This window comes from Antrostomus carolinensis, unplaced genomic scaffold, assembly GCF_000700745.2.
Source record: "Antrostomus carolinensis isolate BGI_N321 unplaced genomic scaffold, ASM70074v2 scaffold12972, whole genome shotgun sequence".
In the NCBI taxonomy this organism is placed as follows: Eukaryota; Metazoa; Chordata; class Aves; order Caprimulgiformes; family Caprimulgidae; genus Antrostomus; species Antrostomus carolinensis.
This window is the reverse complement of record NW_010301650.1, coordinates 1-18,615: the sequence shown is the minus strand read 5'-3', so window position 1 is coordinate 18,615 and position 18,615 is coordinate 1. Positions and strand designations below refer to the sequence as shown.

The window sequence follows — 18,615 nt, the reverse complement described above, 5'->3', positions numbered from 1 at the left end:
CTCCTAAAAACAGTAATAGGAGGAAGTTCTTACAAACAGTAATACAGGAGACTAAAATGCAACAATTTGTAGTTCATAAAGGCACATTCCTTTGTGCAGAGAAAAATGATAGGAAATTTGCATTCACCTGATCCAAAGTTGACACAGAATTATTTTTTTTAATTATTTAAGTCTTAAAACACATTGATACAGCTTACTTTTGTATATGTGTAATGTCTGGACTCCACTGAAGAAAAGAACAGTGAATATACTTCTCAAAGATTCAACAATTAAGTAAAAATTCGTCTCGTATTTAGAAATCCAAGCTGTGGCAACAGGTCCTTGAGGGACTCTATCTTTAACTAGCAGTGGCTCCTAAAGCAATTAGCATGCTTTTAACTGAGTAAGTTAAAAAATGTGTTATTCGAGGAGAGAAAATTGTAGAATAATTACCTGCTGGTAGCTTTGTTCTGGTTTTAGTGGAAGGGTTCTCAAGCTTCTTCTTTGTCTGCTCAGCTATCATTGTATCTAAGTTTTCTAGAAATCAAAGCAAAATAAAACCAAACCCCAGTTATTCAACAGATACGATGCAGAATCTATAGCACATTCTCTCCAACACCAGTTTGAATGGTAAGTAGAAATCTAACAGAACAGACTTCATCCTTGCCTCTGAAGAACTAATGCAGAGCCAGCACTCAAAGAACAAACAGCTAGCTATATGGAAATTTGATCAACCTTACTGAAAAAATGAATAACTACATCATGACAATGCCAAATAAAGGCAATATTGATAAAGACAGTAAATGTGTGCATACATACTCTAATTATTTAAGTCATGTAAGTCACAAAATATAACTATCTGTAGCAATTTATTTTGATGAAAGCAATGAGAGAGTTTATTAACTTCACAAAGTATACAAGGCTATGAAATATGCACTTCATCCTGGTGGGAAAATATTATCCTAAACCGCTTATCTGTCTGGATTTTATATGGTTTCATGGGAAAAGAAGTTAATAAAAGGCTTTAGATTATATTTAGATTAAATAAATATGTAAATTGAACTGATTAAAACAAACATTAAACCTGAAAACCCAGTAGAGAGCCATGGTCATTTATACATCTCTAGAAGTCTAGAAAATGTTTTTCTATGCAAATTTCAGGGCTGAACTAATCTAATTTGAAAGTAAAAGCACATTTATATCTGGATGTTTCAGATATAAACATTGTATGCTTTTGTGGGAAAAAAACCCAACACTTAATATATATTGACAAGTACAGATCATCATATAATCTGCCGTATTTCTTCAGTGATATTGTAGACATGGTGTAGAATTTTCTTTCCCTTTATCAGCTTTTTTAAAAGGTTCAGTTAAACATGGACCCAAAATTTGACAGATGTCAGCTAGCTGGTGGGGTATTTTTGAGAGACTTCATTTTGAATTGTCAATATTCCCCTTATATAAACAGCTAAAATATTCAGTATGGGATGTGGTAACTGTGGTAGAATAAATATGATAGGGCTAGTAAATATTTTAGATCATATCTTCTGTGTAAGGCCAACATTTTGTGCATCAGCCGGGAGCATCTTTTTCCGTCAGAAAGATACTCAACAGTGAAACCCAAAGATTAGTTTTTTAGCACGCTCATTTCTCTTCATGGCAGATCACCATAAGCAATTCTGCCTGCCATCTGATGAGAAATCGCATAATCCTGTCTGCCTGAGCCCTCTATATTTTGTTATTTACATAAGATTAAAATGTAAGCAGTTTTTGTTGGCACTCTGCCTGATTGCACTCTGTCAATTCTACATGGCATTAGGGCTTTTTTGTGAAGACTATTTTCATTTGGTAGATATCCTTTTAATGTATTTCTGACCTTCCCATATGCCCTAAATGAAACAGGTCTGGGCTGGGTTACAAGCTGGATCAGACATACTGATGAAGGAAAAACCAAGCTAGAATTATAGTGCTGGTATTGATGCCTCACTAATCACTTGAGCCAAAGCTTATTCAAAGGACTGTAGACATTCCTTTCAGCTGAGCTTAAGATACTATTTTTTATCCTGAATCAGTACCATACCAGTATTCCAGCAAGAATATAAGGATTTCACTGTTGCAAGAGGCACAAGTTTTAGGATAAGATTATGCAGCTAAGAATTTAAAAGCCCTTTGTAAATTCAAGTGAATAGATTATTCTCCTTCACTAGTTCATGCAAATGCAAATGTCACTGATTTTAGGCCTTAATCCAGCAAAATCTATTAAATTAGGCTTAACTTTAAGTGTAAACATAATATTTTATAATAAATAGGAATATTTAAATGTTTTAAATGCCACACATACGTAAGGGCATTGATTCATAAGTGCTTTTCATGTTCTGTCTTAAAAGCATCTGCACTTAGGCACTACTGCAGTAAGTTTGTATTAGTAGAAAACAAAAAGACTCTACCACAAGATGGATTTATAATCCACTTAGACATATTTAGATTTAAATATCTGCATACTGATAATATTTCCAAGTGTTTTTGTTATGTTGATAGACTGTAGTGTTTAAAAGTTGTATGTATAACCACATATAGCAGGTGCTACTGAACACAATAGGATTTATACTCCTCTATTATTCAGTTACTTCTACAAATCCCACCGGGAATTCTACAGTTTCTTTGAGTCTTTCAATTTGGCTAATAATGTCATTAGAATTCAATATATGAGTAATAAATAATATTTATTACTACTTTGTCAAGTACAGCAACATGGTAATATGCATTGTTCTCCAGCCATATGCATTGAACAGCTACATCTGCATATGAAGTACAATACGGCAATGTTGACCACTAATGATCCAAGCTTTGCCACTAAAGCCAGACTGAGTATGATGACAACTACATTCCATTTTCAAAGCTTCATTTTGTCAGTAAAGATATGGACAAGTTTATATGAGAGGCCTTTTAATAAGTACTAGATTTTACAGGAGAAATATTGAAGCTATCTTGCTAGCTGGATGGCACATCAACCTGAATCTCAAGATTTCATAAGCAGCTGTGTTTTCTGTGTGGTAGAAAGGAGTTAACTGTGTAAACCTGTTCATGTTTATGAGGATCATCCAGTGTACCTACATATATATCATAGAGGGAATATTACCAGAGAATCCCAGTTCTTGAACAAGATTTATTGCTGTTTTTTCCCCTTCAGAATTAATGTCTTTAACAGCTGGTATTGTTTCAAAACATGTTTGTACTTGTCATATGTGGCTAGGCCAGGGCTGAACAATGTTTGCTCTGAGTTACACTGATGGAGTGAGTCATCTTCTCAACTGAGATGTGCCTGGCCAGCAGCTAAGCAACTGCATGTTGTATCTGGAGGTCTAACAAGAATTGATTACTTTTCCGGTATCGTTTCCCTAGCAACATAATTTTTACAGAGGAAGAGTTCAGAAAGGTACTGACCTTTCCACAGAGCTGGCCACTTATTTGAAATGGCACTAATTGAAGCAACAGAACAATAACTACTGAGCTAATGGAAGTGACCTATGTTGGTAAAATAGGTCACTCCTCTGGCGGACGGCTTTCGGCAGAGCAGTATAATCCCATCCCTTGAACCAGACACCAGCAGGCAGAAGATCTGGTTTCTGCCTTGCCTCACTTTCTAACTTGCTCTTTGATCTGAGATGACTCACTAAAGCAATCATGCTGCAGGAGGGCTCCTATTTTGAGCAGGCATTCTGAGATGTCCTAGGCCCGGTTTCTACAGACGCTACACACAGATGGATCCTATTAGTTGCATCTGAAAATGCAAATTCCCAGCACTTTCAAAACTCTGAAATCCTTCAAGCTGGGCATCTAAAAATCTGTATCACATAAAAGCAGAATGCCTGTCTTTACTCTGGGAGAATACACTGCAGTAACACCCTTTAAATCCATGGAAAAAGATACTACGTGAAAAAATATTACAAATTAAATTACTTTGTTCATATTAGAGAGGCAGAAACTAACGTACCCATCTGAGTATTTAATGGAATTAGTAACGGAAGCCTGAAATGGACCCTTTAGTATAGACAGACAGATTCACAGTGTTTTCCAGACTCTTGCAAATTTTCCCTAGGAAAGGTTTTTTCATCTGCATAATTGTCTTGCAGCCAGGAGGCAGTTTCATGTTCTATCCTCGTGAAATTGATTGAAGCTGAGATTTCATACCATTAAACTTCTGCAGAAAGACCTGCTTTGCTGTTCTGTTTTCATACAGCATAGAAAGGCTGTGTTTATTAAAGGAGAAAAGGGGATTATCATGGTACCTGAAATCAATCTTAACGATAGCTAAAAAATGAGTTTACTTAATGAGTTCATAAACTACAGCAGCTTCAGACAGAAAGCTCTGTGCTGATGACTGCTCAGATGAAATGCACATATTTCAAGCATTAAAAAAAGCAGAGTTCTCCTGTCTCCTGCAGTAAATGATTCTTAAGAGTTTGTAAGGCCTTTTTCCATCTGTGGCAGAACTCAGGACATCTCAGCATTTGCCTGTGACTATTCTGCGGGGAATAGGATACCCGATTAATTCTTTGGCCAAATCCTCCTTTTAGCTTACATGAGAGCAGGTCCAAAGCCTGTCAATATCCACTGGATTTTCACCAATGTAGCCAAAAGCAGAGTTTGACCTTTAGTCAGCTCGTATATTTATCATGCATATGTCACATAAACTGCTTAAACTGTGACAAACAAGAGAAATCCCTCCATTGCAGAATTCCAGATGGGTCACAGCCTTGCAAATCTCCTGTTCCTTTCCAACTCCCTGCCTTACATGTCAAGACATGGCATTTTCTTTTTGAATCTTCCTGTTTGACTGATTTGTCATGATGATGCGTCTGAAGCCTAATGCTGCCACGAGAAATGACAAGTCAGGTGATAAACCCCAGGTAGTGGCATCACTTGTAAATGGATTACAGGCAAGACGGTTAGAGTGATTTGAAATAAAACAGCAGCAGTACTGCTTGGCAATCAGATTAAAAGCAACTCAAAAAATAAAACACAATTAAATACTGTGTTTTGAGGTGAACAAAGCTCTAACTGAGTATCCTTTATTGTCCTTATTAAATTCCCTACCTCACAGACTATTTCTCAGGTTTATCCTTTTGGTATTCTACAGGCTTTGCCTTTGCATTACTCCAGCTTGCCTAGACCTGTGTGGTGCAGTCCTTTCCTAATCCTTTCCCATCCTGAGGCTGCTACATTGCCTGTGTACACATTTTAAGTATTTTGAGAGCATGAACTTTATAAGCATGACAGTTTGGGACTGAAGCAGAACACAGCCGCCTCTACTGCAGGAGTGGGATGGAGCTTAGTTTCGAAAGTTCAGTGACACTCTTTTTACCCTGCACCCACATCATCATCTCAAATCATAACTTATGGTCTCAGTGCTCAGCTGTCAACAGAGAGATACTCAATTCAGAAAGTAAAGGGGTTTTATGCAGCTATTAAATACAGTGAGAAAAAAGAAAAGCATTGCCCTCCCTTCTTTAGAAACACAAACCACTTGTTAGGATGCAAAACCTAGACTTTCAGGAACTAAGTAATATACTTGTCAAAAGAGACACTCCAATGAGATGGAAATCTCTTACAAAGTATCCAGTTGGAAAAGCATAGAGGAGGCAGTGAAGGGAAATGGAAGAAGAGGCAGTATATTTGCAAGAAATAGCAGCAAATGTAAAGAGTAGATAGTGATAAGCAAAGGAATTAACTGTACTATATTCATTTAGATTCTTATACACATGATTTGAGAGTCATGTAATGTGGTGGGAAAAAGAATCAGTAATACTAAAACTACCTAAAAAGATATCTGAGAAAATTTAGATCCTATGGATACTGGAAATGCTATGCTCTCACACATACTGTCACCCTTGGGTGATGCCCATTTTACTGCAGCGTGCAGTGGTTCTGGTTTTTAAGAACTGTGAGATTAGCTGTCAGCCTTTTCACACCATAGCTACCCATTTTTTTTTCCTATGCAGTGAGATTCTGAATGGGGGAAAATAGGAGATAAGATCTAAGCAGTGGGGGCAAAAAACTATTCATGTGTTTATGCAAATGCAGAAGTAGCATGGGACAGACATGGATGAAGCATGGGATGAGGCTACAGAAAGAAAAGCTATGAAGTTGCAGTGGGGTCTGCACCCAACATACTTCCTAGATTCCAGTCTTGTCTGGGACCTTTGCACATTCTATGTCGCCACATACTTTCATCTTAACTCCATGCAAATTCATCTTCAACTAACACATACTTTACACCATCACTCCTGCTCCTCAGTATTCAGCCCACTGCTCCCACCTGAGGTGCCCATGATTCCTGCTTTTCAGATATGTGAGAGTCCTTCATCTTCCTAAGAACAGTACAGTATACTGGCATCTGTGCCAACTTTATTCATCAGATACAAAATAAATAGCAAAGAGAGCCGTCTGAAATGAAATATTAAATTACTCCCACTGGCAGCTGTATGCATCAGTCATATGATAAAGTAATACTGGGCAAGGAAAATCACCAAATGGAAATTCAGATAGGGAAAATTGATTAAAGATTTTAATGCTTATGATGAAAACCTATAGTAGCAACAAAGAGCCCTTTGAAAAAAAAAAAAAAGACATTAAAAAAGAAAGAGAAGGTATTATGCATGAACAGTTCCCTGAATGAAATACTGTCAGTGCTCTTCATCTCCCAGGTCAAAATGAAGGAAAGAACAAAAGGTCCACATGACACTGTCCATATATCACTTGTAGCCTCTGGCACTGGTTTAGCCACACCTTCCCTCACTCCTTTGAAATCACACAGTCTGCAATAGGGAGCATCTGCTTCTGGAGACAGTGAGTAGGGGAAAGATGATGCCAGTCTGTGCTGTGATCTGCTCTTTGCCTCATACTCTTGGCTTTGTGCCTGTTCTTGCCTAACTAAACAAATATCAGGATCAGACCTTTGGCCTGCAGCATCTGTGCTGATGAGAACTTCAGGGATTAGTCACAGTATCCAAACAAGTCCTCCTCTCCCAAGAAAAGGCCAGATTGTGTCTACTATGCACTGGGCTATGCTGGGGAAATTGCAGAGCTCTGCCTTCATCAGATGATGAAGAGAGGCAGAACAGCTATTGCATATTCCTGACCATGGAGAGGCAGGGGCTTATTAAAAAAAAAACAGAGGGGACTCTCTGCCTATTCTGTTTCCCCTGGGGTTTGTTTTGTTTTGTTTTGTTTTGTTTTGTTTTGTTTTGTTTTGTTTTGTTTTTTCATGCACCCTCAGTCTGGCTAAAAGAGAACATTACAGTAAAGCAACATCCCAACAGAAACTTTAGAAAAGGACCAAACTACTGAAGGTATGTATACCTCGGCAATAGTTTACCAGTGAACCAGCCATCTCCCTATTGCTAGTGTGTCTTGCAGTTTGGTTTTCTTTCCAATTGTCCACGGAGAACACATGATGAGGGGGTAGAAGAGGTAAACAGAGACATCTGTTCATGCCCATTTCTAACCAACACAATCTCCCACTCAGTCACGGGGGAGAGTGTGGATTCTGACAGTGAGTCAGAGCCAAAGGGAGGTGGTGTGAGAGGTGGCTTTGGTTTGGTCTATGGAAGGAGGCAGCTGTGACTCAAACACTGCATACTGATGAGCTGGAGCAATTTCTCTATTTCCCTCCTAATTAAAGTGGGGTTTGCTCCCCAACCAGTCTGCTGTGGGCTGTGTGTTGTACTCTGTGGCTCCAGTAAGCTAAATGCTCTACTAAAAGGAGGTGAAAAGTGCGATCCTCCTCAGAAAGAGCAAAGCTACAGAGTGCTTAAACTTAATTTTCTTCCCACTCCTTTGCCTCTTTCTTTTCTCCAATGTTGTTCAGTTGTGGAAGATACAGAAGCTCTGATTTAAAACTGAAAACAAAGTGACCAAGCTCAATCATAAGATGTGATAAAATATGCATCATATGCACTATCATAGTGAAGCTTCTTTGTATCTGTGAGATAAGAGAAGTACTGATGGCAAAAGTTTGTCGTACATGTACTAGTCAATAAATGAGAACTCTACATAAGAATACAATGTGCACATAATTAATTTACATTTCTAGGTTAATAGCTCACTGGATAACACCACTTTCATTTGGTTGGGGTGGCAATGGATAAATATGCTACAAATCTACTCTTGTAAGCAGTGTACAGTAGGAGAATATAATCGATATCCTGTGTAAAAAGAATTCATACATACACACTGGTGCCTCTTAAGAATATGCCTATCATCTCTGAAAGCTCTATTTTTGTTATGGTCCACTAGGCTCTAATTACAAGTGTTTCCTAGAATAGTTCTAAAAATCACTCATTATTTTGGTCTTATTAGAGGGAGATGATTTACAAATGTATTCGAACAAACTGGCAGAAACCATTTGTTCTTGTTTCTAAGCTGACAACAATATTATTAAAATAAATTTATTACAAAACTATAGTTTAATTTACATAATTACTATAAATAGAGCTTTTACCAGGATGGTAGTGGACTGACATGCTTTAATTTAAAAATTAGCTAGATAGCCTGGTGTACACAGCGAAAGTCACTCAGCACACAAAAATTCTTCTTCTTTGTGTGGTGTAGATGAAGCTATTCCTTAATATTTATCTGGTCTGTGATAGATGGCACTGGTAGAAAAGCTATGAGAGTGAATCTCCACCATGACAGTACTCAACAGACAGAAGGAAAATAAAGTATATATTATTCACAAACTAATAGCTAAACAGTACAAGTATCTATGCAGTGCATTCCTTATTCTGCTCTGCTGAAATCAAGGTGAGTTTTACTATTGGCTTAAGGAAAAGTAACACTTTTTCCCTTGAAGCACTCAGCACCATGAAGGATATAGTCCTTTCAGTTCTGCACGGAAAATTCAGTATCAGCTATTTATGCAACAGAAACAGTATGAATGCCATGAACAATGAAATATTTTATGCTGAATCAGTCATAACTTCTCTGAAAGCTTCTTGCTGCTTTCCACTGGTCATTATGTGGAGAGATTCCAACTCTTTCATTCCACTCTGTCGCTGCATCCTTGCCAACAACAATCTTGTCTCAGTAACTGTCCTAAGTCCCTCCCAGTCTCAGCCTGTTCAGTGATAACAGACTGTGACTCCAGCAGGTTGGGGCAAGCAAGGAGAGTTCAGCTGTTTGGGCAGCATTTGTTGGATGCTGATAACCAACCCATAGGTGGATAAGTTGATACCACAGTTGGATATAATACACGAGCCACCTGCGTAACTGTGATCCTGTGTCATGATTAATTACCTCATGCTTTCTGTACCAACAATGTTTGTCCATTCTTTTAATTGCAAAAATTATTTTAAAGCAGCTTTCAATCTTCAGAGGGCAGACAGGCTTTCTAGAAAGATTTCTGAAAGCCTTTGAACAGACTAGAAACATATCATGAGGCTTTCACTCCACAGGAGAATTTGCTCCCAGTACATCAAAGTACAGCATTCACAGTGAAGAAAGCAGAGTGATAGAAGATGGTGGCATTTTGCCACCAGCAGGGCAATTATCAAATATGACGCATTTCAGCTGAACGTGCATTTTATATCAGTTTGTTACAGCCCGTCTTTAATGCTTCCAGAGCCACACTTTCTGAATATGTACTCTAAAAGGTAGGCAGTACTTTTTCTCCTCTTTCATATGTATGAATACGTTGGTTTTGGCTTTCTGGGTTCTGTGTTACAGATTACATTTAGCATATGGAAAGCTTTTAAATCAGTATTACATAATATTGAATATGTTTATTAAAACATGACCTTACTCTTCCTTGCATTTGTATGTGTATGCATGTGTGTTTTCTTGCACCACACTGCAGCTAGATCCTTTGTAACTTAAAGCTAAATCTAACACCATCATTCACTGCGGCAGCAAGATACTTTCCCCTAGAGTAGGATACAATGATGATGACATAATGCTGTGGTTTCCAAATCCCAAACCAGCTGTTACTGGTATATGCATTCAAATTCACTGTCTCTGTGTACGTGTGAGAGGCAGAAAAGCTTGTGACTTGATTCAGTAAATGATTTATTATTTTGAATGTATAATTCAGGGACATAGCTTACGCATGGCTTCAGCCACAGAGTGAGAAAAAGTAATTTAGGCAGTTTCCTACAGTAATAAAACAGAGAAAGGATACAATCCATCTGCACAGACCCAGTAGGTATTTTCCACCAACTAGTATGGGATCTGCTTATTGATTTTTGACTGAGGGAACAACTAAAAGCTGCTAATTTTTAAACTTTTTTTTTCTTTCTGACAGACACTCATACTAATTCCTTTATGTGCTATAAATAAACACAGCTGGGCATCAATCCCCTAACCCAAACTGCACCAAGAAACAGAGTACCTATTCAAGTATTACTGGTAATATTGTGTTGTAACTCTTAGTTGCATAAGGGTGGCAATAAAACTGCTGCCATGCTTATGGATACTGCAAGAAACTAAGATTTGCCTGTGCTTGCTGTTCTTGAATATTTGAAAATATTAGATCAATAAATGAAGGTCAGCTTTAAAGTCATTTCTCAACAGCAAGTCTAAAAAAGGAATACCACAGAAGCAACTTGAGACCTATGAGAAAGCTTTTTCTACTACAGTAAGTTGCTTTGATGGAGTACAAAATCCAACTCTGCATAAATCACTCATTTGCAAGGCAGAGTCTGGGTACATCAGTTGACAGTCTTACTTTAAATCCAGACTAAATCAGACCTCTGAAACTCTTAACTTAATCCCTGCCCTTTGTACTACGTCATCATGGCAATTTGTTTCCAGAGTTACAATATTTATTTACTAAAAGTAAAGCCAATGTGAACAACTGCCCTGAATTTTAGCAGGAAAAATGCATCCCTAGTGTAATTCCATTATCTGAGTGGTCTTGCGTCAGGGATGAATTTAGCCTATTAAGTTTTGGCACAACACTATCAGTGACAGCAATATCTGCTCAAGACATATTATCTTAATTTGTAGAATGACATTGGATCTACTGCGCTTGTAATCAATCATTTCTTTGTATGCATCTTTTTAAATGTACAGGCAGACAGAGAAATAAAGAGCTGAACTGTAGCGTAAGTTGTCCAAATATTCCAAAATTCAAGGATTTTTCACGGAAAATTAAGGGATACTTGGTCAGAGTTATAATGAATTCCTTAAAGAAGAGGTGCAATCATGCACTGAATGTGAATCATCATCCACTGGATTTAATTGTAGCCAAGTAATTGATAATCTATCCATACAGTTACAGTTGTATCAATCAAGCATGAATCTGCAACGTCCCCTATCAAACAAGCCAGAAGTCATGAAAGATGACTGCCAGTCCTATCTCTGTGACAGTCTAATTAATTATTAAGCTGAAAAATTGCCCTAATGTAAACAAAAACTTTTCAGGCTAACCCAGACCAGGAATACTTCAGAAAAAGGAAAGGGTTGTGCAGAGCTTATGCAGATAAGCTCTTTTTCTGTGGCTCTGCTTGTTTACATAGAAAGGCTATCAACAGTTAATATAAAAGCTTGTAAAAGCCAGGAGAGGTGTTTGAGAAAACAAAACAAAACAAACAGCCAAAACCAGGCTGTTCCAAATCCCAAAATTCAGGAAATTATAACAATTTTACAAAATCTGCATAGCCACAGACTCTAAAATGGATCTAGGAAAAAGTGCTTGAAAAACTGCTCCTGTGCCAAGATGTAACACTTTCCACAGATGGAACGAGTTTTACTTGGCAGAAGACCATAGCAGTAGGTCCCATCTATTATAGCTACTTACAGATGACTGATGAAAGGTACTGAAGTGCTGGATTAATTTTTGGAAAATGCAGGTACCTGATCCACCTCGATATAACTGAGCAAAACACTAATCTTCCCCTGACATAAACCCATTGAAATCAAGTGCGCTTCACGAGTGTGAAAGTGGAATAATCCTCTAAATACATACCTGATAAATAACCTTTCCTTCATTAGGTGGAAGTATTAAAGTGGTATGGAATCCAACATTTGCTATAATGAATGATCAATCATTTAGAAGCACAGCTTTAACATTTTGAATTAACAAGTCTGAAACGGGACTCACAAGAGCAAGTGAGAATATAATTATCACTGTTGGTAGAGTAAGAACATAGCATTAATAACACTGTTGCATAAAGTATGTACTCTCACCCAGATAGGAAACTCCTTCTTCGGGTGTGATGGTTCCGTATTTAACCATCATCTTCACAAAATCAATCAGCGTTTTCATGATAGTTATCAAGGTCTCCTTCTCTTTTGCCTCCGTCTCTGTGTGAGGGGATAAAGCAAAACAGTCAAAGACTTCAGGCAACTTGGAAAAACTCAGTTCTGCAAACTCTGCACAAATTTTGTGCATAAAAAATGACCTACTCACTAAAAAGAAAAAGCTGTGCTGGATTAGTAAAGAGAACTCCTATACATGTTTCCATTTAAACTGCTCCTGCAAAGTACAGATGAATATACTTTTAACACTTCAGGGTTTGGTTTTTCTTTACAGCTTTTTGTCTTGAAGGTCTATGTTATGGAAGGTAAATGGTATTAACCCCATTTTGCAGGTAAGAACACTGAACACAGGGAGATGAACTGACTTCACACGTACAAATTGCTGATCAGAGGGCAGATACACGCAAAGTTTTCTACAGTCTCTATCTTTTATTTGTCTGTGAACTACTTAGTAGACCAGTCTGTCTCTGTATGAGGAAGATACAGTTCAGAGATCCTTTCTCCTACAAGATCCATGGGTTCAATGACAAAAATACAAAGTGTCTCAAATGAGACTTACTGTGCACAAGACCATGGCTCAAGTACTGGGAAAACATAATATGACATGGCTGGGAGGATCATGACTCCAGAATAGGATACGAACAATGATTTTTCATTATAAAAATCCATCTTTGTATGACATGGCTGGGAGGATCATGACTCCAGATTTTTCATTATAAAAATCCATCTTTCTTGCCCATATGTATCTCTGACTATCTTCACAATCACTGCTGTGTAGCTTTCTTTTTCTACTGTGTTTATCTGCTATTTCTGCATTAGCAGCATGAAACTCCCCCATCACACAGTTACACAAGCTCTTCCCACACCCCACAGGTCACTAGAGGACCCACAGAGCTGGGGCACTGTCAGACAGGGACAGTCAGAAACATACTCCCAGCCTTGCAGAGGGCCAGTCCCTTTGGAGAGCTGCTGAACAGGTTTTTTATTGCTACCTACTACTTAACACACATCTGTAGGATGCAATTGAATGCCCTCTCCTCCAGCTTGATACAAGCCAGCAGGAGAACAGCATAAAGCAGGAGACAAGGCATAGATGTGTAACCAGTTTTAGTTCTATTTGCTTGATAACCTGTTAAACCCAACATGCCCTTCTGCTTTGTGAGTAGAAAAAGGAGAACTAGTATGCAAAACTACCACGGGAAAATGAATAGAACGGGAAGAAGAATATGAAGTTTGTAGATTGGACTTGAGCAAAATATGCCCTCAGGTTTTTCATTCTAGCTCTCCACTCAGGTGTTTATGGGGTCAGTTGGAAGCAAGATAAAGGCTCCTGCAGGACAAGGAATCTACAGAATAAATTGTTGCTGACTGTGCCAGAGAGAGCAGAAGATATGCTGGCTGCATAGAGTGAGAGTGGGTGTGTGGTAGAACGTGCTGACAAAGTGGCTGTGGCAAGGTGCCACAACCTTGTCTGCAATAACTGGAAGGCAATGATGTCTAGCACCGGAATAGGAAGAGACGTGCAGAGCTTTCACTGCAATAAACAGCAAACCTGTGGTTTGTGAAAAGGCTGGGAGGTTCAGACTCATTTACTGGTACCATCAGTGTGAGCATTCTGCTGTGTCTTACTCATATCTCTGTTGGCTTGGAAGACACAGATGTTACTGGAAAGATCTTTGGAGAAAACAATTTGCCAGTTTTTCATCATGCCCTTATGGGAATTAAAATAATTAAGGACTCCTGAATGATATAGCACAAGGTGGGAATGGCTACCGAGGTCACACAGTTTGCAGTTCTGAGTGCTGTTCCTCCCAGTGTTTTGCCATACTGACTAATCACATTAGTTTCTGCTGTGCATCTTAAAGAACATTTCTAAAGCGCATGGTCTCTTGCAACTACGGAAGCTGTGGGGAAAGGAAGAGAAAGGAGCAGGAGAAAACAGACAGAATCTTAATTTTCTATTTTTAACCCTAAGTATTATTGCAAACACATCATAAGCTCACCTGAATTAAGACTTTTTAATAGTGCATAAAAGTTTGGAAAATATTGGAGGTCTTCAAAATTATCTTCGGAAGGCAGCTCATTTCTTCTTTCCAAGATATTAGATGATGACCATGTGTTATCCAGTGTATCATCAATTTCTCCATTAATGAAACTATCCTGATCAGCTTTGCTTGGTGTCTCCACAAAAGACATAAAAAAATAATATACGTAAGCACATTGCTTTTGGTGATAGAGTTGATAGAGCAATAAATAGCAGCACAAGCTTATGTCAATATTTTCCTAATGACGAGGTGAAGACTATACTATTTTCTCAAAGTTATTTCAATTTGGCATCTGGCTTAAACCTCAGTAACTCACGATCCATTTTGCTGTCTGATGGAATTCTTCAAGAACACCTTTAGTTTCCAGCTTGAATAATTATTCCCTAAAGCAAAGCAGTGTATTGGTCCACTTGTACCATTTGGCAAGTGAGTCAAAATGATTAGCTAAGAAATTACCATTCTTTCCTGCTGCTTTTCTTTTGTATCACTGTCTGCTCTGCTTGGAGGGTAATCAAAATCTTCAGACTCCTTCTCACGATCCTTTGCTTCATTTGCAATTAGCTGTTGTAAAACCTCTGCCACTTCATCTTCCAGGGTATAGGCCTGACTCTCTGTGATCTGTTAAAATATTTGTGCAGAGTACTTAGAGAATTTTATGTTTTTCTTAGATTAAACATCAATATGAAACCTGAACTTTGTAAATAGGTTGCTTCAAATATGTCTGCTTCAAAGCTGAGCACAGCCAAGTTAGGTGCAATACCTTTCCTGATGTGTGTGTGTGTGTATACATGTATACATATTGACATATATCCATGTCTATATTTATATAAATGTACATATACGCACATACAAACACAAAAACGTGTGTATACATAAAATTGCAAAATCTATTGCAGAAAAGATAAGGTTAGTATTTTAAAATATAGGGATCCCATATCGCAATGGCTAAAACCATTGAGACATACAGAGGTCAGAGACAAACCCAGTCTTGACAAGTACCAGTAACAATAAGAAATGTATCCACAACTAACCAGCATCATTATATGTCTGCTGATGACAATAATTAGCAGGTGGATAGGAATGAGCTCAGACAGTTCTCCACAAACATCCACAAGAAACTGATAATGCAAAATAACTCAATGAGAATCAAAAGAGAAACTAAAGGAAAAATGAGGGCAGACCTGGGAGGAGTACTCAGTACAGTGAATGTTTTCTCCACATCAGAAACATTCTGCAGTTTGGTCTATTTTATTGCAAAGCCATCACAGGAACAACTTTATTGCAGAACTAAACCAACGTGCTCAAATGAGCCAAACAGCTTGCCTAGAGCCTGAATTCCATTCATTTTCACTCAGGTCAGCATTATTAGCCAGACACAGTGTTAATCCAAATTGTTTTTAAAGGAGCATTAAACCAACCCACAAAACAGCTAAATGAAGTATTAACAAGATACTTACTAGCCCCAGATTTAGAAGTTTTGAAACAATCTTGTCAAACACTCCTCTATCATTTTCCTCATAAATTCTTGCAGCAATTTTTTGAACAATGTCTTCAGCAGTCAAAGGAGTGCCATCTAATTGATGGAGGCCATCTGGATCATCTAAAAGGATTACAGTTTAACTCTTTGATGACTGTCCTAAATCATTTGGATTAGACATCTTGTAAAAAAATACCTGTCCACATCTTTTTCTCCTCAGAGCAAAGCCACACTTTTTAGACACATTAGGAATATACTGTGATACACACTTTGGAATCCATTACATCAGTCCAAATGAAAAGTTCTTCATGTCCATTTTCCACATCTGAAATACACCTTTCTGACTGGCTCTTTTGAAAGAGCAAGATGGTCAGGAGTATACTCTCCTGATCATAGAAACAGCAGAGTGTGTTGTAAAAATGAGAACACTGCTCACATATCCCTTTATATGCACCTTCCCGGTATCTACTTTTATTGTATGGCCACTTGGATCAAAACAGATCATGACAAACAGCATACTCTCTTCTTGTTTGGATTTCAGCAAATGAAGCTTTAATTCTGTAACCATTACTTATAGCAAATAATATCATGACCAATGGGAAAGTGAATTTGATGAGTGACCTTTGGTCTGTAATCAGCATACTTGGATATAATTAAAAATATCCTGAGCTAAATGCTCCTTACAACTCACAGAGAACTCACTTAAACTACAAGTCAATTAACTATTCCTACAGTAAAGGCAAGTATTCTTTGGTCTTTGGTAACTTCTTTGTGATGAGGAAAATTAGATACCTAACATTGCACATAACATTTGGAATAAATATATGTGATTTAGCTCTCTATAAAAGTGCTTATTCCTTTCAAACCAGAATACATATATTTTCATTTAAAAATACGTCCCATTTTCCTTACATCAAATCTAAATTGCTAAAAAACATAATGTAACTTATACAGTTGGATCTTCCTCCACAAAAGACGACTGTGAAAATCAATACCAATTCTTTTGTATTGTGTTTCGAAATGTAATTGTAATAGGACAAGCTTCTACAACTGGAAATAATTGAAATTGCACCCCAGTAACAAATGGAGCTCACGTTTAGTGATGAGTACGACATGCATGACTGCAATGAGTTTGCAAGAGAAGTCTAACCTAAAAGTCACTGAAAGATGATTATAGAATACCTTGGAATTTATAATCCAGTCCACTTTTAGTGGAGTCATAGTCATCCACAAGCCTGCGGTTCTTGGTGGAGTCTGCATCATCAATGGCCAGTTGCTGTTCATACAAAGAGCTTCTAATGGACTCCCTCTCCCTTTCATTACGCTCTCTTTCTGCTACTGATTTTAGCAGGTTCAGGTCATCAACAAAGGAATAATTCCTGAACTCTGGCTTATTTTCTGGAAAATATATCAATGCACACATGACATAAAATCTTATACCTCTTTGAATACCGTTATGAATATTGACATAAAACCAGAAAAGATGTTTTACCTGTGGGAGCTATTTTCCTATTCTTGTCTGCCTCAGCTTCAGCAATCTGATATATAAAAATAAAAGAAACAAACAAAACAACAAACAGGCAGAAGGAATAAATATACTAAAACGTGGGATCTCTTAATTTATCAATATCAGCAGAAGCCCTAATGTCTGATCTTCACTCCTAGTAAGAAGTTTGCCTTAATAAGTACCACCACATCCTCTGATAAGAATCAGACATGAGGAGAAGCTGCAGTAGACTTTCCATTTTAAGATAAATGCCAGTTACATTTTCCTTCTTCAGTCCAAGCTCCTGCTATATTCCTGTAGGATGTCAATACAAAGGGGTGACACAACTGTGAGCTGTTGGAGCTAAAGCTTCCTGCTTTTGGAATGCTGGACAGTAAAACTCTGTATGCCAGTTCTTAAAAATTATTGAAACTTTATTTGTACCCAATCCCAGCAATATTTACTTACTGACAAATCTATTTTTAACTAATTTGTTAAGTCATTAGGTTATTCATGGATCTGCTACTTGAAGGCTCAAAATATTATGGGAATACCAAAACCAAAAAATGTAAATATATTTCACTTACCTGTTCCTCCAAAGGTCTTTCTACACTTAATTGTCTATTGTATACAGCTTTATCTAGAATAAGCAAACACACACACATATACTCAGTTACATGATGCATACGACTACAAAGAGTCAGTACATTTTTTCTTAATTGATAGTTTCTTCCCATAAAACATAGTGTCTTAAATATGATGCCAACTGATGGTTTTTGTAAAAAACAAACCCAGTGTTCCTAGAAGAATGAGAATACAATAATATGGTGTCAAGCATTAAACAAAGCATGATTGGGGTAGAGGGAGAAGTTCTGCAAAAGATGTAATAGAAATGCAGAGGTAGTCTCAATAACCCTTTTCTGATGAGAAAACTCACAAACAAATTGGGGAAAAAATGCTGTAGGAGATTGACTAAAATAGCAATAATCGGATTGGCACAACCAAGAGATTAAAAATCTCTTACATCCAGAATACCAGGGGAGACAGGGAGCAAGAAAGAGACTTGTGCAGAAAGAGATGCAGAATGGAGAACATTGCTTGGAAAAGACTGAAAAAATTCAGAGCTTTTCCCTCTACCAGCATCTACCTCTTCACTTTAGAATTAGGTGGCAACTTCAGTGATCCGGCGTCTTGCACCAGGAATACCGTTTCTTTGGGATCTAATTGCTTTTAGCCAAGTGGAAGGAAAGTTTTTACTTGATCCATCCCCTGTGAAACTTTCCCCATCTCGGAGAAAGCGCAGAAAACGCGTTCGCCAAGGCGCCTACCTCTGCCCGGGGGTTTCGGGAAGCCGTGCACCCGGCTCGCCA

At 37.8% G+C, this 18,615-nt stretch overlaps 1 protein-coding gene across 1 annotated transcript in view; it reads right to left on the bottom strand.

Annotated features, from left to right (window-relative positions):
- SCG3 (secretogranin III) overlaps positions 1–18,610 on the bottom strand; it is a gene marked incomplete at its 5' end in the record, with an annotated part of 25,617 nt that extends 7,007 nt beyond the window's left edge. The window contains 9 exons of the mRNA XM_010163545.1: positions 433–516; positions 12,166–12,282; positions 14,241–14,418; positions 14,739–14,900; positions 15,740–15,882; positions 16,942–17,157; positions 17,252–17,297; positions 17,833–17,885; positions 18,574–18,610. Of these exons, the coding sequence (XP_010161847.1) occupies positions 433–516; positions 12,166–12,282; positions 14,241–14,418; positions 14,739–14,900; positions 15,740–15,882; positions 16,942–17,157; positions 17,252–17,297; positions 17,833–17,885; positions 18,574–18,610 (1,036 nt within the window). The remainder of the gene's footprint in view (positions 1–432; positions 517–12,165; positions 12,283–14,240; positions 14,419–14,738; positions 14,901–15,739; positions 15,883–16,941; positions 17,158–17,251; positions 17,298–17,832; positions 17,886–18,573) is intronic.
- Positions 18,611–18,615: the final 5 nt, after the last annotated feature.